Source organism: Sturnira hondurensis, unplaced genomic scaffold (assembly GCF_014824575.4).
Source record: "Sturnira hondurensis isolate 20B ecotype Veracruz unplaced genomic scaffold, ASM1482457v3 Scaffold0010128, whole genome shotgun sequence".
Lineage (NCBI taxonomy): Eukaryota > Metazoa > Chordata > Mammalia > Chiroptera > Phyllostomidae > Sturnira > Sturnira hondurensis.
This window is the reverse complement of record NW_028082759.1, coordinates 26,432,336-26,457,415: the sequence shown is the minus strand read 5'-3', so window position 1 is coordinate 26,457,415 and position 25,080 is coordinate 26,432,336. Positions and strand designations below refer to the sequence as shown.

Sequence of the window (25,080 nt, the reverse complement as noted above, 5' to 3'; positions counted from 1 at the left end):
GTTACAATGTTGTTGGCGTGACAGCCGTGCGTGGTTCCGGTCTCGAGAATCCCCGTCACGGTCCCGTGAAGGGTCTTTCCTCGGGAACTCGGCGGGCGCTGCTGCTGCAGGGCTGCGGGTCCAAGGTGGACAGACAAGGCTCCCAAATGTGAGAGGCACTCACTTCTTCTGGCCTTTTTACTTGCTCTGCTCACACTGTTTTTTGTTGTTTTTCACATGTAGATTGTTGAGGAGCAGGATTTGTAGGAAAGGATAATTTTCCATAAGTTTTTCCAGGTAATTCTTTCAGCACAGGGCCGTGGGGGGGTGGGGGGGGCAGTGCGGCAGGACCGTGTCGGATCAGTGTGTGAGCAGAGGAGACTCGGGCCCGGGGACTGCTAGGCGTCAAGATGAAGGCCAGGGGAACTGCACTGTTGCTTCTGGTTTTGTCGTACTTCTCCAGATTATGCTTCTAGAGGTCTTGAACTCTCTAGTCCAGCCTGAACTAATCCAAGTCTGATGGTGACTGGCCCACAGGATTGCGAGAGGCGGGCTGACAGTCCTGCCCCCCTGCCCCCCGATGGTGGGCGAAGGCCTGGGGTCCTTGCATGGGCTTGGACTTGCAGTCTGGGATTCTGGGCCAACGTTCTCCCAGTGAACTAACTCACACCCCCGTGAACACGTGACGGACAGCCCGTGTGCTCTGTTCGGGGAGCTCTCGGAACCGTGTGGCAGTCCTGGGCATGCACAGCAGCCGCGTCTTCCTTCTGACCCTTTCCTTCAGAGCTCCTTTCCGTTTCTTGAAATTACTTCAAATAATTTGTCCATTGCTTTATGGTGTCTTAGCACCTCCAAGCTCCCCCTGGAAAAAACCTAAACATTTCATTGAAGCTCCTTGAAGATATTTAAACTGATGTCCCACAGGTTTCTTCTGAGTCTCAGTTTTTCTGGATGAGAACATTTCATTCATTGCATCTGCTTACTTCCCACTCTCCTAGACAGCCGATGCCTCTGCTGTGACTCTTCAGAACTCTAGTACTGCCTCCTGGGTCCTCATCCTCCTTGGTGTCTTTTTAATAGAGAACCACGTCAGCAGAAGTAAAGGCAGTCAGTAGAAATAGACTGGAACTCACAAGGATGCTGGAAGTGGCAGGCTTTAAAACAGCTGCTATACAGGTGCCGAAGGAGTTACAGAAAAGCATAGTTCCGAGGAGATAGATGGAAGCTATGAAGAAAATCAGATGGAAACGGTAGAACTGAAATATACAGCATCCGAAGTAAAATCTCACTGGCTGGATTTGTTGATGGATTAGGTAGATGTAGCAATGAAAGTCTCCAGGCTAAAGCACAGAAAGAAGAAAGTGGGGGAGGGTCGGGCAGGAGGCCGGAGCCTCTGTGACCCGCGGGACCTTCCAAGTAATCAGAGCACTTTTGGAGGGACGAGCCATTGGGGCAGAAAACCATTTCCTCGAGTTGTGGTCAGAAAAATCTCCAAATAGGATGAAAAATATGTACCTTAAATTAACCCAAAGCAGGATATACATAAAGAAAATTGCATAAGGCACACCATGGTTAAATTGTATAAAAGTAGTGATGAAAGAGAACAGTCTTAAAAGTAGATGGAGAAAAAAGAGATTCTGCGCACAGCTGACAAGATGGTCATCCTGACCACTCACCGAAACCATGGCACGCAGAGCGCTGGGGAACGGCGCAGTGCCAGACCGCGAGTGTGCAAAGCCCAGTCGTTCGGAGTGGTGACGGCTGCCGTTTGTTTAGCACGCGCTGTGTCCTGGGACTGGTGCCGACAGTTTTAGTGTGTGTCATCGCACTTAGTCCTTAGGACGGTCCTCAGAGGTGGTAGAATGACCATATCTTAGAGAGGGAAAATGGGGGCTCAGAGAAGCCATAGGAACTGGATGCTGAACGTCTCCCACCTCACAAATGGAAAACTAAGGATTTGCAAGACAATTGCAAGGATATGATTGACATAAAGCTACTTTTCCCCCCTATAAGCCATACAAAATAGAACATTTATATAATGGCCTTGATTTACTAGGTAAATTAATTGGAAGCTATTTGTTGTGGTTTGTGTCTTTGAAAACTGCTGGCAGTCAGTCAACAGGATTTACTGAGCACCGAAGGTGTCTGGCTGGACACCGACTGTGGGTGAGTGAATGATGCGAATACGGCCCCCATTCTCACAAAGCTTGTAATCTAGCGAAGAAGGAAATGTTGTCATTCTAGCTGCCTCTTGGAGGTGTTCAAAGATTAAACGAAATAGTGTATATATCACAAGATCCAGCACAATTGTGTATAACACTTCTATTAAATAATGTTAAGTATTTAAAAATATTTAGAGGGACTCAGTGCTGTGTATAAACGCCAGGTGCTGGGGAGCACACAGGAGGGGCAGTACCTCACTTGGTCTGGCAGGTTAGGGAAGGCTCCCGAGTTGCTGAGTTTTCAGGTGACCGTGCAGAATGTTAGACTGTTAACAGAGAGAGTGGAGTGCAGGAGATCGTTCTGCTGAGGGGCACAGTGCTTGGAAAGCCAGGTTGGAGAGCACACAGTGTGCTCTTTATTCTGAAGACAGTGGGAAACGATGGGAGGTATCACAGATGTGGGTGGACAGCGCCCACAGTCACCGTTTGCATCAAACAGTCATTTCACTGCTCCAGCATTATATAGGAACAGTCTTTTTGGGGGGCTGACGAGGGGACACGCAGATAACCGTGGGAGAGGGGGTCGGACAGTGGGGGTAGAACGAAGTGGATGGGGATGGTTGATCTGGAATCCACAGTCTGGCAGTGTTGAAAGTGGGAAATGAGAGAGAAGATGCGCAGTTCCCGGGTTTCTAGGTTGGTGAAGAGCCATTTACTGAGAATGGGAAGTCCTGGAAGCATCACAGGTGTGGAGGAGAAAACAGTGAATGAGGCCGGATATGTTGACTTGGGTGCGCTTGTGTGGTGGCCAAATAGAGACGTCCAGCAGGAAGTGAGGGACTCCGGTCTGAGTCCGTGGGGAGCCGTGGGCCTGGTGTGTGGTTTGGGGGACTCATTTACTTGTGGATGACAGTCTGGGTCAAAGGAATGGATGGGAAGGGAAGACGCAGAAGGAGAAAATGTTAAACGTATGCTCTGAAGAACTCGAACCTTTACATTTAGGTAGAGTCAGGGGAGGAACAGCAAGCAAGGGTGGCTGAATAGGAGGGTCCAGAGAAAAACAAGAGGTGTCACGTAGAGGTTCAGATTGTTTTAAGAGCAAAAGCAGCTTCTTGAATCCTGCCGAAAGTTTAGGCAAGATACAGGCAGAACAAGTTTTGCGTGTGTATGTTTTTTAACTTAACAGTCCAGAGGTCGGTGATTATGTTAACAAGTCATTTTGATGGAGTGATAGAGACAGGTTGAGTCAGCTGAGGTGAGTGACAAACCTGGAGACCAGTAGAGTTTACACAGCTCTGGTTGTGTGAGGGGGAGAAAGAGGGGGGCCGGAGCTGAGGCAGGATGAGGTGGGGGGCGAGACTGGTAGCAGGCAGAGGGAGCCGAGCTTGTTCACACGGTGCTGGCAGAGCCCCAGAGCCCGGAAAATTGAGTTTCCTGTTCTGGAGGGCGGGGCAGCCGGAGTTCCACGGGGCTGCCCCTACAACAGGAGGGCGTTTGGTCCGATGCAGAGTTAGGTAAAAGGTGAACACCACAGTCAAGGTTAATGTCAGTTCTCACTGTCTTCACCCTGAAATCAGGGAAACCAGGCCAGCACTCTGCTATTCCTCTAGGAAGTCCTCCTTGTTACAAAACAGAAAAGGCAAATGAAGATACTTAACTGACCTCGAGGAGCAGTACTGAGTAATACAAAACAAAATTCTTTCATTTTTCTAAAAAATCATTAAAGCAGAATTGCCTGTTTGAGAACTTTTGTATGAAGAGTCCTGTTAATTTTAATGCCTGAAGCCGTATTATCCCCACGGCCCACATGAAAGATTTGTTCAAATGCTTTGTTGGAGAATGTGGTGGACTTGCACTTGAAACTTTCAGGCTCGTCTTTAAAGATGTGTAGCGTTTGGCTAGAGGGCCAGTCTTGTCTTTGGTGTTCACACAGAGACCCCGGCCGTGCCCACCGGCAGAGCACGTGGGAGGTGATCCCACCGCCCGTCAGGGCTGTTCTGGGGACAGTGGTTTGCTTCCTTCCTCTTCTCAAACCTTCACCAAAAAAAGTAGAGAAAAACAAATCCTCTCTCTTTCCATATTGATAGTTAAGGTGGAATAAGTGTGGTTATAAAATCGTCAATTGACACAGCACCGACTTGCCAAGCTAAATATTTGGGTTGGAAATCATATGTGCCCAACGGCTTAAAAACAGGAAGGGTCTCTCTCTCTCTCTCTCTGTGAATGGTAGGTTAGCTCCCTGTCGCTGGAAAGGAAGGTCTCTGCATTTCTTCCTACATTTTTGAGCAGTAAAACGAGGTCTGCAGTTTCATACGTATATGGGGGCCAAATACGCACGCAGACAAACACATATGCAGAGTGGGTTTGCAGTGTGAATGCAGTGCACACACATGGCAGTGAATGTAAATGTATATTAAAATGCTGTCAGAGCTCTTGAGCGTAGCGCGCTCTCACTAGCCAGCCTGGGCACATTCACCCTGCGAGGCGCGCAGAGCCTGGCAACTGTTGGGACCGGCCTGGGCTTGGCACCCGCCGATCCACGGCCAGGGGGGTGCGGGTCTCCACTCCATCAAGTGGAGTCCTTCTCTTGTCCCTGGTGTTTCTTTACTGTTTCCTGTCTTAACCAGGGGAAATTTTTTAAAAAGATTCTTAAATTCAACACCTGTAATTTCATACTCTATCAGTGTTCAAATCTACTCTAATTAGCGTAGAAATACGTACTCAGACCAAAGTATTAAAGCAGACGCTTTGAAGAATCAGGTTCCTTGGCCGCCATTCCTTTAGAAGGATCGACAAGGGGGCGTGCGAGTGAGCGGAGGGTCTTCCTCCAGAGGAGAGAAGCGGCGCTGAGCCTCCACCTTTTACTCCAGTAAAAACGTGCCAACGTGTCATGATTCCTGGAGAAGGTGGTTGCAGAAACTGGGGAGAGAGGTAGATCTTTTGCAACAGCTCTGATTTATTTCAGAGAAACTTGGAACTTATTCTAGGCATCTCTCTCTCCTTCTAAAGTCACCTGATTAATAGGTGTCATTCATGATACCTCTTATGTCTCTTTTGAAATGTTCATTTTTACTCCATCTTCTTTGTTATATAATTGTTCATCTTTACTGTCTGACTTTCCCACCAGACAGTGGGCTACCTGTACCAGCAGGTTTATGTTGTGTCATTCCACACTGGGAAGTCAGCAGGCCTCGGGTAAGGCATTCAACAGCGTTGACTCAGTCAGGTCAAGCCAACACAGTCCGGTCTGGAATATCATCGCAGTGGTGTTATTCTGCTTCTCCCTGCCTCTGCTCACGTCACTGATAAAGCAGGCGTTCGGATGGGAAATGCTGTAACTTCCTATTTTCTAACCATTAATGAAGGGCATCTCAAGGGGAAAAGTCAAGTTCAAGCAAGGCACTTCAGGCCTGTCTAGTTTGGGTGCAATTCCCCGACCCTGACTCCAGCTGCCTCTCGTCCTGTGGCTCCCAGGCCCTTGAACACCCAGCTGACCGAACTCGCCCACCTCCCTCTGCCCCCGTACCTCGCATGTCCTTCTCTCTGCTCAGAACGACAGACCATCTCCTTGGCTGTCAGCCAGGCTCCACCTTAGTTCGGGTTTTCTCTTTTATACAATCTTCTGTGACTGTTCCAGGTACAGAACTTGTAATTTGGCGTACAGGTTAAAAGGGAGGGCAGAAGAATCAGCCCAATGGGTTAAAATTTAACTGGGTTAAATTCTAGCTCCACCATTCATTAGCTGTGTGTCTGGACAAATCATTTCAATCTCCAGGCCCTTTAAAACGCTTAACTGCCCTGGTATCCACTCAGAGGGTGAGTGTCTGAACCGAATGCCAGTGCCTGGCACCCGGTGGGTCTGCTTCACTTTAGATGAATGCCATCATCACTGTCACTGCCCTTGTGTGTGTACCTCAGGACCTGACAGCCCCTTGCGTCCGGAGTGTGAGAGCTGTCTTTGGGCCCGGCACCTGGCATGTGGCAGATGCGAGCACTCTCTGACTGAGTGAAAGAACGGCTGTTCCAACACTGTGAGGTTGGGATGTTACAGATTCTTGACGTTGTATTTCGGAGTCTGTGTTTAAAGAGGCTCCTACGTAACAACCCTCCACTTGCCGCTTCCTCTCCTGCTTCTTTCCACAGCCTCTGAGCTGCTCGGTTTGCAGCCCTGGAATGTTTTCAGTCTGTGGGTTTTTTCCTTTTGTTTTTTTAATCAGAAGTTGTTTGTGCCAAGTCCTTCCTTGGTTTCGGTATTTGCTTCTACCACGTCTTTCTGGACACTTCATCTTAAAGAGGGCACCTACAGAAATGCTCTGTTTTTCACTCTTTGTAAGTGAGCGTCTGTTAAATCTTCAAGAAATGCCATTGAAGACGTCCCACCAGTTTGCACTCTCCACTGTTTCGACGGAGAGTCATCGGTTACTCCAGCCACTGTGCCCAACCCGGTCTGGTACCTTCTGGGCTTCCACCGCCCTTGGTCTCCAGCAGCTGCACTGTTATGTGTTTAGGTGTGGTTTTCTTTGTGTCCATTTTGCTGGAGGGTCACTGAGCCTTTTAATTCCGCAAGTTTAATGTTTGTTCACCAGTTTGGGGACATTTTGGCTCTTCTCAGTTGTTTTTTCCTGCCACATCTTCTCTTTCCTTTTCTTCTGTGACACTGATTACATGTACGTTAGACCTTTGATACTGTCCCACAAGAGTGACCTTTTAGTGTAAATCTGACCTTTTTACCATCCTACTTAAGACCTTCCAGGAGCTTCGCATTACAAGTGGAACGCACTCCAGCTGGCTCCTTCGGGTGACCGCACCCATTGCCTCCTCTCCGAGGCTTTCTATCACCCCCTCTACACACGCACAGTTTAGACCCTGGTCTCTTGTAATGGCCTAATGGAGACGTGCTTCACGTACCGTAGAGCTCCCCCGTGTAAAACACGCAGTTCCGTGGTTTTCAGCATGTTCACAGACACGTGTAACTGTCACCCCCGCCGATCTTGCCTGCGTCTGCTCGCACTGCCTCCCAGTGCCGGCCGCAGCGTCTGGCGTGCAGCGCCTGGCGTGCAGCGCCTGCGCAGTACCCCCACAGCGGTGTCTGGTAGCCTCAGGTGGTCTAAGCATGGGCCCTCAGGGAGGCCCGAGGGGGGGGTATGTGGCCGCATGCAGTTCTGGAGTCGTGTATAAGAGCTGCGCTTTCCGAGGGCGCTCTGGAGCCGTGTGCCCCGTGTTTTCAGAGTTGCTGCCGGAAGTTGCAGAGAAGACCCCCTTTCGATGCGGTGAATGCAAGTCCTGTTTGCATTCCCCTGAAAGACACTGGTCCTCCGTTCCTGACCCGGCAGTTGCTGAGGAGCGGACGGCCTCTCAGAAATACTGCTTTTCTATTTTCAGAAGTCCCCTGAGCATTGCTCATTGATTTGAATCTTTAAAATAGACTGTAGAGTCTCCAGTGGGTGTTTTACTCACTAATTTTCAGCGGTGGTTGTTCACGGGATTCTGGACGTCCCTTCCTTTGGGCGCCGTCCGTGCAAACGTCGTTCTGAGCCTGGTTAACCCGCATTGCCCGCCTCCTTTCCAGGCGTTGATGCGGCCTGGAAGAATCGATAGAGTCATCTATGTGCCTTTACCAGATGCGGCCACGAGGAGGGAAATCTTTAACCTGCAGTTTCACTCCATGCCAGTCGGTCAGGATGTTGATCTGAATGAGCTCGTCCTCCAGACGGACACCTACTCAGGAGCAGAGGTAAGAAAGGTCTGAAAAGACGGTGGGGGGAGGAGAGTGGTGGCTTGGGGTGCCAGCTGTTTCAAGGAATTGTATGTCACACAGTCTTAAGACAGGAAGGGCACCGAGTGACAGGTGGTCACTCAGTGAAACTGCATTTTACCTGACCTCCGTTACGTCTCAGTTCTTTATACCTGGCTCCTGCCAGTGCTCAAACGTAGTCTTCAGAGAGGCAGCGTGAGCTAGGGGCGAGCACGCTGGGCTGGAAACGGGGGTCCTCTCAGGGGCCTCTTGACACAGCAGCTTCTGGCCACACCCACCCCCTGAACTTGGATCCCTCGCCCCATCAGATGGAAGCGATGTGCCACCACCTCGGTCATTTTCTCTCTGAGATCGTGAAAGTGAAGATAGGGTTTGGGGCATAATGAGAGCGCTGCGGAGTTCAAAAGACTTGCCAAAAAGAGTATGTTATTACCCTTTATCTTTTTGGAAAATTATCTCAGTCTACTTGTGGATTAACCAAAAAAAATTCTCTTACAAAAACCGCAAAGGGGACAGTCTGCCCTCAACTCAGAATATGTTCAATAATAGCAGCAGGAACTCCGAAAATCTGAAAGTTTTAGATAGGACAGTTAAACATTTTCTTTTGTCATTACCAACTGTTTACTTGCACTACTTTTATTTACAGAATTCCATTAAAATAATTGGAATCTTTTATTTTAGCATCTTTCTACAAGCATTTCTTAAGAAAAGGACAAACTCAACACCAAAATCTCTCTGAATACCACTGATACAGATTTGTACTGGGAAGCTGCTATTTTTTAGGCAAAATATCATAGATTCTTTTCGTTCTGAGTTATCTAGCAGACTGGGACTGCGCGTTCTGTTTTGCTCGCTGCTGGTTTTATTGGTCTCTGTGAACCCAGAGATGAACACAGTGCTGATTGTGAATGGTACCCAGGGAGTTCGAAGGTCAGTTTACCCGTGGAATTGAACTTCGTCTGCCACACGGTCGTAGCTAATAGCAGTTGCCAGTTAGAGTCCAAATATCCTCATCGTTCTGCCTCAGGTACAAACTGTGTGGATTGGATCTCCCCACTTAGGGTTTTCCGTTGCCGTGGGCAGAGGGAAAGCCACGCAGGAAGTATCTTGAGAAGCAGATGAAGTGCATTTTTAAGTCCTGTCAGACAGTCGTTCTGGTGGGCGTCTCCTTGGGAGGACCATCCATTACGCTGAAGTGGACACGGCGCTGCTGCAGACGGGCTGCTGCCGCGTTTTAGGGGCTCGCTTTTGGATGTGAGACCAAGGCCTGGCGTCGCGGGCGTGATCCGTCAGGTTGGCAAGGAGAAGACGCCGTAAATCTTCCACTCGACCTGAGTGAGGAGGAAGAGCAGTTAGCAAGGTGTGACTGTGCCTTTCTCACTTGGGAGGAATTAACGGCGGTAACAGGGAGGAGCAAACCAGAAGTCAAAGCCAGGGAGGCTCTGTGTGGCCGAAAGGAAAAGACTCCGGTGGTGCCTGGGTCTTACGTGGTACGTGCCTTATTTACTCTAAAATACGCACACATTCGTTTCTAATTAATGTTTATGTCAGATCTTCTAAAAATAGTCCCAGGAAAAGTAGCAGAAAATTCTGTTCATCCTCAGATTACATGTTTTGTGTCCCATAGTGCTTGGGTAGGGGAAGGGTATCCCACTGTGGCCCTAATTATAATCAGTACATTATTACAACTTCATAGAAGCTTTATCCCAGAGCTGTAGCTTACTGCTTCTGGGGTTTTCAACTTGGCCAAGACAGGTTTGCGTCATATTTTGAGGGATCTTTTTTTGTGGGAAGGTGCCCTAATGTTTGAGAACTATTATCATTTTTAAAGTCTTACAATTAATAAATAGGAAATGTAAGACAGATAAAATGTAGCTTCAGATAAAATATAAGATCTCATCTTTTCCCCCCTCTCCATCACAACGGAAATGGTGCTGTGGTGTTGAGAGCTAAAGTTAGTCTTGACCTTTGTTTTAGTGGTGAAACAAATCCAAAGCCAGAACCTCGGTCACCTGCCCTTGCACACTCAGTGAGTTACCACGGATGTAACCAGTTTACTTCCTCCTCAGGCTAAGGCCGCGCCCTTCAGCAGGGAACCCGCCACACGCACATGTTTAACAAACACTTGCTAAACTGGAAAGAGAATGGAGGGTTTTCAAAACCGCATTTAGGTGAAACAGCCCTTTGTTCTCGTGTGTGGACGGAGGAGCCCTCTCCCTCTGCGGCGGAGCACCCTGCTGCGGGCACAGCCTCTTCTCAGAGTCGGGGAGTGTCTCTCTGGTGGTACCTTTTGGTACAGAAATGAAACCCCAGATCAGTTAATCATCCTCACAGGAGAGTAGATTCATCAAAATTATATGAAGGTAATTTTATGTGATTGTACCCTATTGACTGTATGAAGAGGAATTTGGCCAGGTGAGGCAGAGATGAGGGAGTTGCTGACAGTCTGTGTTTTACAAACATAAAACGTTTATTTTAACTGTATGAGAGTTCTTTGTTTTAATTTTAACTTCAGTGTAGAGGATGATTGGACTGGAGGTAAAGGGGCTGGGAAGGTATTTAAGACAGGATTTCTTTCCACCTTGTGCTTTACTGGGCCCGGTCAGCCTCGTTCTGTAAAAGCTTCCGCAGGCCCAGTGTTCGCAGTAGCTCCTTCCACCCTTCTGAGTGGCTCCGAGGTCTCCCCCTGGAGGGGGGGGTCCTCGGTCCAGAGACCTGCAGCATTTCTGTAAACCTCGGGAGAGCCCTGGGGTGGGGTGGGGTTGGCTGCCAGCTGGGTGGGGGGGCGGGGGGGGCCACTGGGGAGCAGCCCTGGGGGCTGGCAGGCAGCATCTTCCACCCCGCTGTGGCCAGGACCTCATTGTCTCTGGCATCTTGGCTGTAGCTCCCCGTTAATGGAAAAACATGTTGCCATTTAAAAGCAGTTGGGAATTCAGCTCAGGAGGAAATAATAAGTCTTTTTCAGTTGTAGCTATTGTTTGCTTTTGCTTTGATTTTCAAATTATTTGTAGCAGATTCCACTCCATTTTTTCATTTGTCTTTTATCACATTATCCTAGTTACTTTAGGAAAACTGTTATCTTACCCACCGACAGNTCGTGTGTGGACGGAGGAGCCCTCTCCCTCTGCGGCGGAGCACCCTGCTGCGGGCACAGCCTCTTCTCAGAGTCGGGGAGTGTCTCTCTGGTGGTACCTTTTGGTACAGAAATGAAACCCCAGATCAGTTAATCATCCTCACAGGAGAGTAGATTCATCAAAATTATATGAAGGTAATTTTATGTGATTGTACCCTATTGACTGTATGAAGAGGAATTTGGCCAGGTGAGGCAGAGATGAGGGAGTTGCTGACAGTCTGTGTTTTACAAACATAAAACGTTTATTTTAACTGTATGAGAGTTCTTTGTTTTAATTTTAACTTCAGTGTAGAGGATGATTGGACTGGAGGTAAAGGGGCTGGGAAGGTATTTAAGACAGGATTTCTTTCCACCTTGTGCTTTACTGGGCCCGGTCAGCCTCGTTCTGTAAAAGCTTCCGCAGGCCCAGTGTTCGCAGTAGCTCCTTCCACCCTTCTGAGTGGCTCCGAGGTCTCCCCCTGGAGGGGGGGGTCCTCGGTCCAGAGACCTGCAGCATTTCTGTAAACCTCGGGAGAGCCCTGGGGTGGGGTGGGGTTGGCTGCCAGCTGGGTGGGGGGGCGGGGGGGGCCACTGGGGAGCAGCCCTGGGGGCTGGCAGGCAGCATCTTCCACCCCGCTGTGGCCAGGACCTCATTGTCTCTGGCATCTTGGCTGTAGCTCCCCGTTAATGGAAAAACATGTTGCCATTTAAAAGCAGTTGGGAATTCAGCTCAGGAGGAAATAATAAGTCTTTTTCAGTTGTAGCTATTGTTTGCTTTTGCTTTGATTTTCAAATTATTTGTAGCAGATTCCACTCCATTTTTTCATTTGTCTTTTATCACATTATCCTAGTTACTTTAGGAAAACTGTTATCTTACCCACCGACAGGAAGCCAGCAATCACAAATGAGTGCACAGGGAAGCCATCGCTGGGTTCCTGGCCTGTGCGCCTTGAGCTCAGAGCCAGGGAGGCCGGGGAGAGGCGGGGCTTTCTCCCTGGGTAGGATTTGCTGGCCTGGGAGCTGCAGGTTCGTTTGTAGGGGACCCTCCTTTCAGTGGCCATGTCATTGAGTGAGACTGAGAATATAGCCACGCTGGACGCCAACTACACGTTCCATAAATGGCACGGGCAGCCACGGCAGTTCTCGGACGCGGTGCGGTTTCAGGGGCCCTCTTCCAAGCCAGGCAGTAAAGTGGGAAAGAGCGTTTTAACGTTGCAGTCGAGTCAACTTCTAATAGAATTGTAGCTCCTTTCAGGGTAGTTTCAGGCAAGCTACTGACTTCTCTGAAACCTCGTTTTCCTCATTTGTAAAATATCCATGTGACTGAGATGTTCTGAGGTTGAAATAAGAGAAATGTCAAAGCCCTGAGAAGCAATGCCACGGGAGTGCTTTGCGGGCATCTCCGTCTCCGTCGTCACCCAGTCCCATCTCCACTCAGCGTTCTGTTTGCTGCCCAAGTGCAGGGGGTTGTGGGTAATGGTTTGCATTGTCTTGGTAGCCAGATAATTTTCCTGAAAGTAAAGTGATAATTGAGTTTGCCTCTTATCCTTTTCTTCAAAATTAAAAAAAAATCTACTTATGAATCCGCTCTAGAAAGTCTTTTTGAAAGCAGTTTGTTACTTGAATGCACTTCACACTAAGTTTTATAAAGCTTTCCCACCATGTAAAGTTAGTCTACGAGTGTGTATCCCCGTTTTACTGAAACGATGTGTCTCGCCCCGAATTCTGTTCTGTGGTCTGCACCTCCCTGTGGCTCCAGGTCAGATCTGCGTGAACAGTCTTCTCCCAGCGCCTCTGACTCCGGAAGGGCGCTGCCCCCTGGGCGGGAGCTGCTACTGCTAATATAAGGAGAACATTAGCTTTCTGTCTCGCTGATTAGCACTTTTTCTGACATCCGCTCTTTTCTCCCACTTGGTGAAAACAGAGGGAGCGATTATAGCCACTCAGACTACCTGTGCTCTCCAACACAAGTCTAATGAGTTTCTTGTCTTAGGGTCTAAAGTGTTAGAGAAGAATTTTTTTTCCTAAATATTTTATTTATTTTTAGAGTGAGGGGGAGGGAGGGAGAAAGAGAGAGAGAAACATCGATGTGCCAGAGAAATATCAATCTCTTGCCTCTCACACACCCCCAACTGGGGACCTGGCCCACAACCCAGGCATGTGCTCTGACTGGGAATCAAACCAGCGACCCTTTGGTTCTTAGGCCCACGCTCAATCCACTGGGCCACACCAGCCAGGGCAGAATTCGGATTTTAATTGAAGTTCTCTTTAGCAGGCTTTAACAATTGTCGACTCAATGGAAAAGAAATTACCTGCTCAGAGATTCCCAAGGCCAGGGATTTTGTTTTCCCATCTGAGACCTTTGGGGGTTTTTTGCTTTTCGGTATCTATGATTCTGGAGGCATTAGGATAAAAAGTGTTAATAAAGTGGGGACATACAATAGCTCAGTTTTCCCCTAAACTCTTTGTTAGGAAAGTAAGTTTCAAGTTGTTACGTTTAAGTTACAAAATCTTAAAACTTGTAGTTTATAGAGATGTAAACATTTTCTCTCTTCCCAAACTTCAACTCCTACTTAAATTGGCAGTACACGAACCTTACTTCGGCTTACCCGAGGGCTGTCTCAGCTAAGATGTTTACAGTGAAGCAAGTCATCCTCCAGAACACCCTGTGCCGCGTACCTGTAGTTAGTGCTGACTCCTTGCCAGGTGCTCAAAGCTGCCGTCAGATGACAGGGAGCGTTAGTCAGAAAGGAAGTGGGTGTTGGATGAGAGGCTGCCTGGCTGGCGACACACTCCGTGCAGCATTTCGTAGCCAAGTACTGCAGCCTTATCGGGAAGCGGTCTAGCGAGGCAGCACGTTAGTCAAGACCTACCTGATAATCTCGTCCCCAAGCCTGGTCCCCAGGCTGAATCTGTATCTGCAAAGGACTGCTCGGGCGGGAGTGCTGCTGCTGTGGGCGTTTCAACCATCCACCTGCTTCCTCCTCGCCAGACCCTCAGGCCTTCCGTTGACTCACACTGCTCTCCGGCATTTTTGCACAAACATTTAATCTTGCTTCTCCATCTTCAAAAGAGTGACAGAATGTGGGGGTTCTACCAACTTGAGAGGAGCTTATGATTATACAAATGATATGCCACATGTGCTATTGATTTTGTCATGCAGATTCTGGTGGAGTTTTTAAAAATCTGGTCATATACCCAAAGAGATAGACAGCTAATTTCTTAGGATAGCAGTATCTGTGTACAAAAAGCGTACCGCCGACATACGTGGGAGCTGTCTCCTTTCAGAGCATTTGTGCTAGGTGAAACTGCGTTAGTTAAGCAAACGGGTTCTGGAATGAGGAAGATCCAAGCCCAGGTGCCGAGTTCGCTCTCTGGTGACCACTCCCCTGGTATGGACGGGTGAGAGCGGCCCTACCTCACAGGGCTGGCGTCCACGTCCGGGGACATACTCCGCAGCCAGTGCCCAATAAATTGTTTCTGTAATACTTCTATAACCAACAAGTCCAATGTAATTATCTCTAATATCACAAAACTTCCCATCTTTCCATATTTTGTTGCCTTCAATTTTATGGATGCTAAGAATGAGCATTTGATGTGTGTGGCATGCTTTCCGTTTAGTGTCCTTTAAATTCAAACCATATTTCAGAGATACGTGCAGCATTTTTTTCAGCTAGTTCATATTTATAAACATCTGTAAGACCTATTTTTATTTTTCCTTGTTAAAGATTTATTCTATTTTTTACTTTTAAGTGTATAAAGTTGCCCCCTTTTTTACAAACTGTCTACATACTATCCCTATACCAACATATTTGTTAACATAATTTCTAGTTCCTTGTGTACAACTTACTTCTTTTTTTCTTAACCTAAATTTTGTTAATTAAAAAGAAAAAAGTGGCGAACCTAGCAACTTTGTGAAAGTTGAGGGCTCTGTTTACGGAATGATTGTTTAGGAGGTGAGTGTTCCTAAGGCCCATACACCTTCATTCGGGCCAGGGTCAAAGCCAAGGGAGTGCTCAGGGCAGGCTCAGACATCGAACGCCGAGGACACAGCGCTGCATGTTCGTCGTGAGTGTCTCACTGTGACGTCCCTAAGTGGCAGTACTTCTCAGTTCTGGCAGGAGGTCACCGGACTCTAAAATGCTGGTTCGGAATCGCGGTGAGGGTGTTTCTAAACGCGACCTCCACTAGGTTTTGATCATTGGAAATAGGTTCAAACCTTAACTTGGCTGTAAGGAAAAGTAGAAAAGTAAGATTTGCATGGCTCCTTACTTGTTTTGTTTGTTTTTAACCTCCAAATATTGTTTCTTGTGTTCTTTAATAATGGCTAGCTCCCTTTTTCTCATTAAAATCTGGAAAATGAGTTTGGTTTTTATATTTGTAGGAGAGTTTTCCCATTCATTTAGAGCAAGAACCTGGTATAATGCACATGCTGCTTTTATCATGGAAGTTCCAAATCATAAGTTATTTTCTCTTTTTCTTCAAAAAAATTTTCTTAATTGCTTAACCTGGTTTTGGCATTTGGACAAGGCATTCTTTGAATAGTAGCAAAAGTAGCTCCTTGGCGTATTTTTATTCACTTCAAAAGCAGTGGGTTTATATTTAAAAGCAAGAATTGAGTTTAGTTTGCCCAGCATTAACTTCTTGCAAGAATCCTTAAAAGTGTAAAAGGTCGACACTCCTAGAAACAGTATCCCAGGAGATCCCCTCACTGAGGAGCGACTTTCAAGGCCAAAACCGATCCTTAGACGGACCTGTAAGGAAAGTGGGGCCTTCCCAACTAGGCGAGAAAATAGTAGTTGGCATGGCCTCAAGATGTTCTTCAGTTCTTTTCTGTTACCTTCTGGTTGTCCACCTGTGGAAACAGTTAAAATATCCATCTGTTATTTTTCTTCACTTTGTTTTAATTAAATGACAATCCTTTTGTTCTGAAGACTTGAGGGCCCTGATGAAATCCTGCCGGCCAGGACACAGGGGACCATGTGAATATTGCCCTTGACCTTGGCTGTGCTTGGTCACTTGGCCTGATGTGGTAGCCTTGCCTTCCAGCCTTATTCTGTGTAGCTTTTCATGCAAGGGGCGGGGCTTGAAGGATGTGCTGACCCCTGTGGGTTAAGCCTTCCTCTAGCTCTCTTTTGGTTTCTGGCTCACTCACTGTTTACAACAAAGTCCCCCAGGTACTGGACGCCCCCTGTTTGCCGGATGGGCTGTGGTACACACACCGCTGAATGAAGTTTAAGCTTTGTGTTTGCCATTTGTAACGCATACTGGAAAAGTCACCCTGGCCCGATAGCTAAAACTCAACCTTGGGATGTATTCTTAATACGTGACTGGTTTTTTTTTAAATGCCCCCCAAATGATGTTGGTCATTTTGGTTTTCTGGTTAGAACATGAATAAGATTTGCCTGTACTAGTTTTTAACAGTTAAAAACAATCAGTATTCCACACACTAAGAATCACGACATCAACAACGACACGCTGTGGTGCACAGTGGCGTTCCCTGAGGTGCCGGCAAGGATGGTCTTTTCTGTCAACTCGGAAATGCCTCCGCCACTCGGCAAAGGTGGCCCAGAATGTCACCATTCAGCCCTGAAGCGCAGGTCACACCAGCAGTTTGGCAGTCAGGTGACGCTGCTGCGTTTCTGTCTGCTGGGAAATGTTTTGTTTTCCATTTGCAAATGGCTATTGACAGATAACCCATTTTCTGTGTAGACATCACAAAAACACCACTGTGAGCTCAGGAGACCTTTCCTCACTGAATTCACATGAAGTCCATCTTTAGGATTTTGCTGTTTGCAAAACGGAGTTATGCACAACTATGTCTTGAGCCTATAAACTTCCCCTCTTCGCTCCTTCCTGCCGCCTGCTGTTCACACCGTCACTCCCCCCCAGTCTCCAGTACTGGGTGCCCCGTGGCCGTGGCATTAGTTTGGAGTTGCTTCGCCTACAGCCACCGCACCTCTGGGCCCCGACGCCAGCTTCAGTTCTCCAGGAAGCGTTCCAGGGAGCCGGAACTTCAGGAATTAGAGACAAGTTACAGCCGGAGAGGGAACGTATGCACCTTTAGAAGCTTATGGGGCACGTGAAATAGAAGCCTCTTGGAGCACGCACGTGACTTCCCGAATTGGGTAGCAAATGATTGTCACTGGGGAGAAAAGGGTAGAGAAGTCTGTAGCCACCAGAGTCTCCGTTGGTCTTTATTACACATTCAGTAATCAGAACCATACTAATAATAGTAATGTTCACCACAATTTTGTTGAGCACTTACTATGTGCTAGACATAAGTGCTTTACATAATTATTTAATTTAATACAACCCTGAGGTACAAAATTAATATGCTTGTTTTACAGAGAAGAAGCATGAGCCTTCTTTCAAGATCTCACAGTTAACAGCCCCCAGATTTAACCCCGAGTACGTCTCCAAAGCCTCCGCCCATGCGTCCCGATTCCCCTGCTATCCAGTACTTCACTGGGGCAGTAGCAGGGGGGGGCTTTCTGGGGAGAAGGCAGTGGAAGAGCTCCTTCAGACCTTGAGGAAAATGGTTTTTGACCTAGCCTATGTGCCAAACCAAACTTAGGAGCGTGTGGATCGAATAAAGGTGTGCTGGTATTCTAGAAGGGGCTCAACACGTGCTCTTGTTCACAGAGTGAGTCCTTCTGGAACTAGGGTGCCATGGAAAGAGTAGCGATGGCAAGTGTGAGGGGAGGGCCCCTGTCCACTCGGAGCAGGATGGGGAGCAGGTCGGCCCCGGGGGCAGGGCAGGCAGAGGGGAGGGCCTCCCCCGGCTGGGATGGCGGGTCAGCAGAGGGCTTGCGTGACTGTTCTGCGCCAACCGTGCCCTATGGGCAGGCTGCCATCCAGGCCTGCTGGTGCTCCCAGAACAGAAGGGAGGGGGCAGAGAAGCACATGAGGAGAGTGACAGTGACGTCCTAATCTTACAAGATGTAAACCATGGCTGCTAGAAAGAGAAGCAGGAGATAAAGCGTTGTTTAATGTTGCCAAGGTTTAAAAAGGGGAGGCATAAATATGCTAAGTATACGTGTGTCCTAATAAGATGCAGTGAAGAGTGTCTGCAGGTGATGGGTCAAGATTCAAAGATAGGCAGCCTCCAAAATAATGGGCAACTTAAGAAGCTAGAACCAGAGTCTGGGGAGTGGGGTGGGTGTGAGGAGGAGCGGGCAAGTGGAGTCGCTTTTTTTTTTTTTTGTAACTTATTCTGACCTGCTGGATCATCGAGTCCCGTGTTCACTATCAGAGAGAATTTGTCCACATAGTGCGGGAGCTGTGGCTCGATGTGGTCTTCACGGGTTTTCTCAGTTGTTTTACTGCCCGCCCTTCTGCAGCAATCCGAGAACATCTCCATTTTCTAGAACTAACGCCTTTGTAGTGCAGCGGGAAGGCCCCGAAATCTCAGTGAGTTCAGCCGTGGGCGAAGACTAAGTGCCTGGCCTGCAGCCTGCAGCCGGTGAGCCGTTTGCTGAGGGCAGGGCAGGGCAGGCGCCGTTCCCGGGAGCTGACCGCACTGTCCCGCCTGCAGCCCTGCCCGGGAAGGGGTGGCTGTGTGGGCCCCTTCTCCCCTGACCGCAGTGGAGACAGACACTCTGAGTCCCGGGCGCACTGTGCACACAGAGACTTCGCTCACTTCCTCTTCCCTTGGGGAGAGTGTAGATCTCTGATGCTAACAAGTTTGGATCGGTTCTGGTTTGGGCAAGGTTCAGGTGAATTATATAAAAGAGTACATAATTTTTTAAGCCCTGTCATGTCCTGTTACCCAATTCTCTGGTACAAGTGCTTTGGGCACTGATTTAACCTGGAAAGGTCCCTGTGTTTGCAGAGGCGCCTGGTAACGCCAGGACGCCGTTCTTACGGCAGAGCCTGGGGCGGGACCCTAGTGAAGAACCACTGCATGGTCTCACCAGAGGGCTGGCAGCACTGTGATCATGGACATTTGGTCCAAGTCAAGTTTACTGAGGGTCGCGGCTGTCAGTGAGAGGAAGCATCTCGGTCGGTTGCTGGGTCGGAAGCGGCCCCTACACTGTGCAATTGAGCTCCTTCGCTGCGCTTTCCTGCGCGGTGCAGATGTATCAGCCTTTGCATCCAAGTGTTCTGGAAATACTGTGCATTTTAATTAGGTTATGTTTATTTTTTTTCCCCATACTTTTTCCTCAGACCCTTTTATGGTGGTTGTTTTTTTTCCCACCTCCAGTTCCCACTGTTCTCACCTCATTGGGTGGTCCAGTGTCATGTCAGCAGCCACAGACAGACCCACTGTGCAGTGTCCCGTCTCTCCCCGTGAGTCTGGCCTTCCCAGTCCGGCGAGTGGCTTCTGGGGCTGCAGAAACCAGGGCTGAGCCCCTGCGGTGGTGCGGGTGCATTTGTCAGCAGTGTTCGAAGAAAGTCCTGGTCACCTCCTCTGCTCAGGCGTGGTTCTTTTAAACCACCTCACCTGCGACTGTCTCTTCGTCACGTTAGTCTCTGCGGGGCCGGAGGAGGGAAGCGGGATCTCGTAGCGGTCCTGCCCGTGGTCTGAGCTGGTCGGCTCCTTTGGCCTGTGCCCGAACTTCTGTTTTTGAAACTGTAGACCCATAAACCATACAGTAAATGCACAGTGTGGTACGGGTGGTGTTTCTTGGGTAGGTACCTTCCAGAACTTAGTTATGTTTCCACATTGGGGTGAGTCATCTGCTGAAGGTCTGAGAAGAAATTTTAAATCCTAATCTGTGTTTCTTAGAGAGAAAATGGCACCTTGCACCTGTAGACACAAATAGACCCCGGGATTTAGGACCATGGTAAAGAAATCTGAAATTTATTAATTTTCCCCTTATAGTGAGTTCACATTATCTCTGGTTTATTTAAAGCTTCACCTGCAAGAAATGCATATACAATACACATGCACCGTGGAAGTCCAGCAGGGAGCAGAGTGCGGCCTCTGGCCTTGGGTGCACCTGGGTGTGAGCCTGGCTCTGCCGTTCATGGGCCCTCCGGCCTTGGGCATCTTCCCGTGCCATGGTTAAGGCAATAGCACTTCCTGGGGTGGCTGTGAAGTGTACGTCCTTACCTGAATATTGTGGCTCTGATACTAGCAAACACGTGACAGGGAAGTAGTTTTGAAGATGTGCGAGTCACATGCTTGTGTAACACTGGATGCAGGGGAGAAGGCAGCGTTTGGGGTGTAAAGCCTGGGGGGAACCCCTAATCCAGAGGCTGGTAGATTCTGGACTGCAGGCGGCTGGTGCGGACGGTAGCAGGTTGTGTGAGCGGGAGGGGTGCAGGCCGGGCTCAGGCACATGCCGGGAAGGGTTTGGGGCCACGGCCAGTCACGTCGCCTCTGTTAGGGGCCTCAGTGTCTTTGTAGTTATTTTGAGGTTGTTTGAGTTGCTAGTTAGGAGTCTATTTTGACATGTTCTGACTTTAAAGCAGAAGACAGTAAAATGAAAGAGGAGTACAGACACCGTGGAAGCAACCGAGATGTCCTGCAGGGGTGAAAGGGTAAGTAAATGCCACTGGATCCGACTGAGAGAAACGCAGACAAGCCAGGAAAAGACCTGGGGAGCCTTCAGTGCGTGTCAGCAAGTGGCCGATCTGAAAAGGCTGCATGCTGTTTGACTCCAACATTCTGGAGAGGGCGGAGGTATGGGAGCAGTAAAAAGGTCGGGGGCCGGGGGAGGGAGGCAGGGGTGGACAGCAGACGCAGAGCATTCAGGGCAGGGAGACGGCTCTGCATGCCACTCTGACGGTGGACACGTGTCGTCACACATTTGTCCAAGCCCTGCAGACCACCCAGTGCCTGTCGAGAGCCCCGATGTGAACTAGAGACTCCGGGTGAGAGTGCCACACCAGCTCAGGTCCCTGCACTGTCACAAGGGTCCCACTCTGGTGGGGGTATTGATGGGGGAGGGGAGGGTGCTATGCGTGTGTAGGGACAGGGGCGTCTCCACTGGACAGTCCATTCCGCTGTGAATCTGACACTGCTCCAAAGAGTGAGTCTGCTAAGACATGTGCACCCCGGGATGGGAGGGAGTGACGGAGGGAGGGAACGGGAGGCTGTCACCCGCCTGCCCTCACCGCCACCACCTGTTCACCCGAGGCCCTCCCACATGGCACTCATCCTCCAACCTCCGTCAGTTCCGTGCGGACAGTGAGTTCCTGGAAACAGTGCCGTCAAACAAACCGCCACAAAACAACATTGTTGAAGGAATTCCATTTCCCGATACACACACTGTCGTAGTTGACGATTGCGTCCTGACCAGAACTTGCCATCCAGTGGAAAAGTGTACACCGAGTTCGAGAAGACAAGCCTTCGTAGACCCTGCACGTTGATTGGGGTCCCGTGCCACAGCTGGGGAGACGAGTCATGTGTTAACACCCGTCCTCCTGACCCTGCTCGGCCCCTCGCTGCCCTCAGGGTACAGCCTGTCTGGAGCGGTGGGGCCGTGCAGCTGCCCCTGTGGCCAGACAACACGGACACTGGGGCGGGCTTCTCCGAGGGCTGGAGCGTTGCAGGCGGTGGGTGTCGTTGGCTCAGCTGACTGAGTAGAGGGAAAAGGTGGGGGAGAGGGAGGGGACGGGGAGGGAGTGTTGGCTCCGAGGCCAAACACTGGGTGTGTGACTCTGGGTGTATGGAGACGACCTTGCCTCTTGTGAAGTATGAGCATGGTTGCGGAGCCCGTTCCCGTCCCCTGCGTTTCTGCAGGTCTGGGTCAGGTGCTGCACGCCGTGTGTGTGTGTGTGTGTGTGTGTGTGTGTGTGTGTCCCTCCCCGGGGTCTGTAAACCACAGGTTCCCGTAGCACTGCCTCTGCAGTCACCAGCTCTGGCTTCCGTAGAGGCGACAGTGGAAATGTCTGTGAGATTCCAGACTCGCATTATGGTGCCAAGGATGCTTGTAAGACAGCACATTCTGCTAAGGAGGGCGCTATTTTTAAGCTATTCTTGACCCCAGACCAACGCTGCACGTTACTGGTTTGTAGCCTTGCCTGGGATTTCCTGCAGCGTCAGCCTTGTCTCCAGGCCGGGGCAGCACCCGCTGGGGAGAAAGGCAGAGACGCTTGTCTTTTTTTACAGGGTCAGAGAATCTGCCAATGCTCCAGAATAGGTGCCTTCTCCTACGGCTACCATCCTTTTTTCAGCTACTGAAAACCACCGCAGTCTCTGTACCAAGCGCAGATCTCCTGTGGCTGCCCTTGCGACAGGACAGGTGCGAGAAGCACTAGGAGCAACGTCCCCACACGGCCATCCCCACGGCTGCCGGGCCCTCCGAGCGGCGTGTGTGCTGGCCCCTGGTGGGAATAGTTCCCGTCTGCCACGCTGCGCGCACTCCTTATTCCTGTGTGTTCTCTCCTCCTCTCCCGCCCTCCCTCCTCCTCTCTTCCCTCTCTCCTGCCCTTCTCCCCTCTCTTCACACTTAAGTCTTTTTGAATTTGGCAATGAGGGTGACAGGGCCATCACGTAGGGGCCTGCCATCGGTGGGGAGGCCTCCGGCGGCCCTGGACTTGCAGCTCTGCCCTCCCCTTTCGCTCTCCCTTCCCTCCCCTGCCCGCCGCTCCTCAGCCCGCTCCGGTTTTAAGGTGCAGGTTTGAGCGCGACACTTTATTTCACTTCCATAAACTGGTCCTCATTAGTATGTGGCCCCATTTTTAACCTATTTGCAGACACCCCCGATTACCCCAAATCACTCTCACATGGAGCCACGCCTTGGCCCGTGCTGCCCAGCAGACACTTCCTCCTCGGCTTGAAAGGACAGGACGGCACTCAGTTGCCTGGGCTCAGGCCCAGTGTTTTATTTATACATTGTTTAATTTCCTCCTGAAAATTGGAAGCAGGACTTTTAGGAATGGAAGTCGGTATTCTTCATTTGCTTAAGAACACTTTTAGGTCTCGTAGAATCGTGTGTCGTAGATGTCAGCGTGATGGGGCTGACCTGAGGTAGAGCGAATACAACGTGAGCGCAGAGGGAAGGCCCCTGACAGTGCGGAGGGTCGGGCGGCTTTGAGTGATGCGTGTTGCGGGGTCTCTCTGTGCTAGTGTTTGTCCGGCGCCCTGGTCGGGGCTGCACTGGGGGCGCCTGTGCTACCTGTGACTGTCGTGTTACAGCTGGAACTGCTGGGGGCTGGCGAGGGAGAGCCTGGTGGAGTCTGACCGAGGGTGTCTGGCCACCGCTGTGCCTCCCTCCGCAGCGGAGTTCAGACGCGAGCCAGGGTGCGGGTGCCAGAGTAGTTGGAAACCGCTGCGGCAGCGAACTCAGGGAGTTCCAAGTTAGCCCTGGAAACAGCCCTGACTTGGGTTACACCTTCTTTGAGTAGTGTGCTCTTCTTTACACCTTTCCCAGATCGCTGCTACTCTCAGGTCACAAGCTGTCCCCTTTTTACCGCCAAAGTTCCTACAAGGCCGGCGTGCCTGCTGCCCCCCTCCTCAGGCCCGATTCACCGCCCCATCCCCTCCGTGCCCTTTCCTCCCCACCTGCAGCCGGTAACCTCTGCTGGCCTCCCTGCCCCACCTGCAGGAACTTGGCCTCCTCCCTGAAACCCCCTCCGCGTTCCACGGGTCTGTCTCGGTTTTCCGTGCAGTGTCAGACCTCACTGGCGCAGAATCCTCCCCCAACAGGAGCGGAGCAGAGGTGTTCTCTTCCCTGCACGCTCGCCCTTCCCTTCTCCCCCTTCTCCCCCTTCGCCCCCTTCGCCCCCTCCTCCCCCTTCTCCGGGCCTGAGACCCCAGCTTTCTGGAACACCTCTCCCCCGCCAACCTCGCTCCCCAGTCTGCAGAGGCTGCTGCTGAGCCCCTGGACACAGCCCCCTGTGCCACTTCTGTGCTTTGCTCTGCAGTATTCCTTCCCACTGGCTGCCTGTGCTCCCAGGGGCACAGGCAGGGCTGGCGGGCAGCACGGAGGCCTTCAGCCACACAGCCGTGGGCTTACTGCTGGACCCACCCCTCCTGACCTCTCTGTGAGTTGAGGGGCAGACGGACCTAGACTCTTCCGTGGGACTTTCTTCATCTGTAGATTGCCAGGGGGTGGGTGTCGGACTGTTGGGTGGCTTGCAGTTGTAGCCACCTGAGTACTGGAGGGGGAGGATCACTTGGCAGTGGCGCCTGTCACTGTTGTCGGTCACTGTTGTCACCTTCCATCCCAGCATGATAGGCTTCTGGTAGGTCAGGCACGAACGACACTGCCCTAAGTCGGCGCTGATGTGGTTGTCATCTTCCCCCTTCCGAGCTCCGCATCTTCAAGTCCCTGCTCCCCAAGAGCATAGGACAGTGGCCCACACTGCAGTCTCCCCAGCAAGTTGGTCGAGGAGAGCAGCCCTCCCCCCTCTAGAGCGAACTCTGGCTTCAGCTCCTTAGAGTTCCAGTGCGTCTGTTACAGCCGTGTCTTCGTTTTCCACCCCCGAGTTAGCATGACGGAGAGTCCTCGTTGTGTTCTGTCACGCTGAAGCTTACAACCAGGCCTTAGCCCTGGCTGGTGTAGCTCAGTGGATTGAGTGCGGGCCTGTGAACCACACGATCACAGTTCAGGCGCCTTCCTCCATAGCCTTTTACTGGGTTGTCACACACAGGAATACAGGGCAGCAAGGATCAAACAGTAGATAACATTTCAAAGAAATCTGAGGGCTTCAGAGTCTGAGTTCAGTGTCTGTCAGGAAGAGTTGCAGAAACTTTGGGAGACATACTCATTTCCTCTCGGACTCTTATCATATGAATGAAAGCACTCTTATCAGAGCAGATTTCACAGGTTTATCAGCAAGTCTTTGTGATGCCAGATTTTTCCCTAGGACTCGCTCTAGCAAGGCAAGGAGCTGCACCCCTCCCCAACAGGTATTCGGGCTTAAGGGGATTAGAGCCAGGAAGCGCTTCTCCTAGAGAACATGGGGACTCGGGCTTTGACCGGGGGCGTGGGGGGCAGCACCAGCCCAGATCCAGCAAGGAAGGAAGAAATGTCTTTTTTTTTCAGACAGTGGAAAGGANTTGCCCCTCCCCCCCCCGCCCCCGCTGTGAGGGGTCTTACCTGTCATTGACTTCCTACCAAGCTTTGGGGGCAGGGAGAGGAACTGAGGCAGCGTTTGCTACCAGAGACGAGCCT

General features: G+C 50.3%; 1 protein-coding gene across 1 annotated transcript in view; it reads left to right on the top strand.

Annotated features, from left to right (window-relative positions):
- The window catches only part of AFG2A (AAA ATPase AFG2A), a 170,202-nt gene that overhangs the window by 133,227 nt on the left and 11,895 nt on the right, over window positions 1-25,080 (top strand). Inside the window, exon 15 of the mRNA XM_037058578.1 lies at window positions 7,711-7,875. Within this exon, the coding sequence (XP_036914473.1) occupies window positions 7,711-7,875 (165 nt within the window). The remainder of the gene's footprint in view (window positions 1-7,710; window positions 7,876-25,080) is intronic.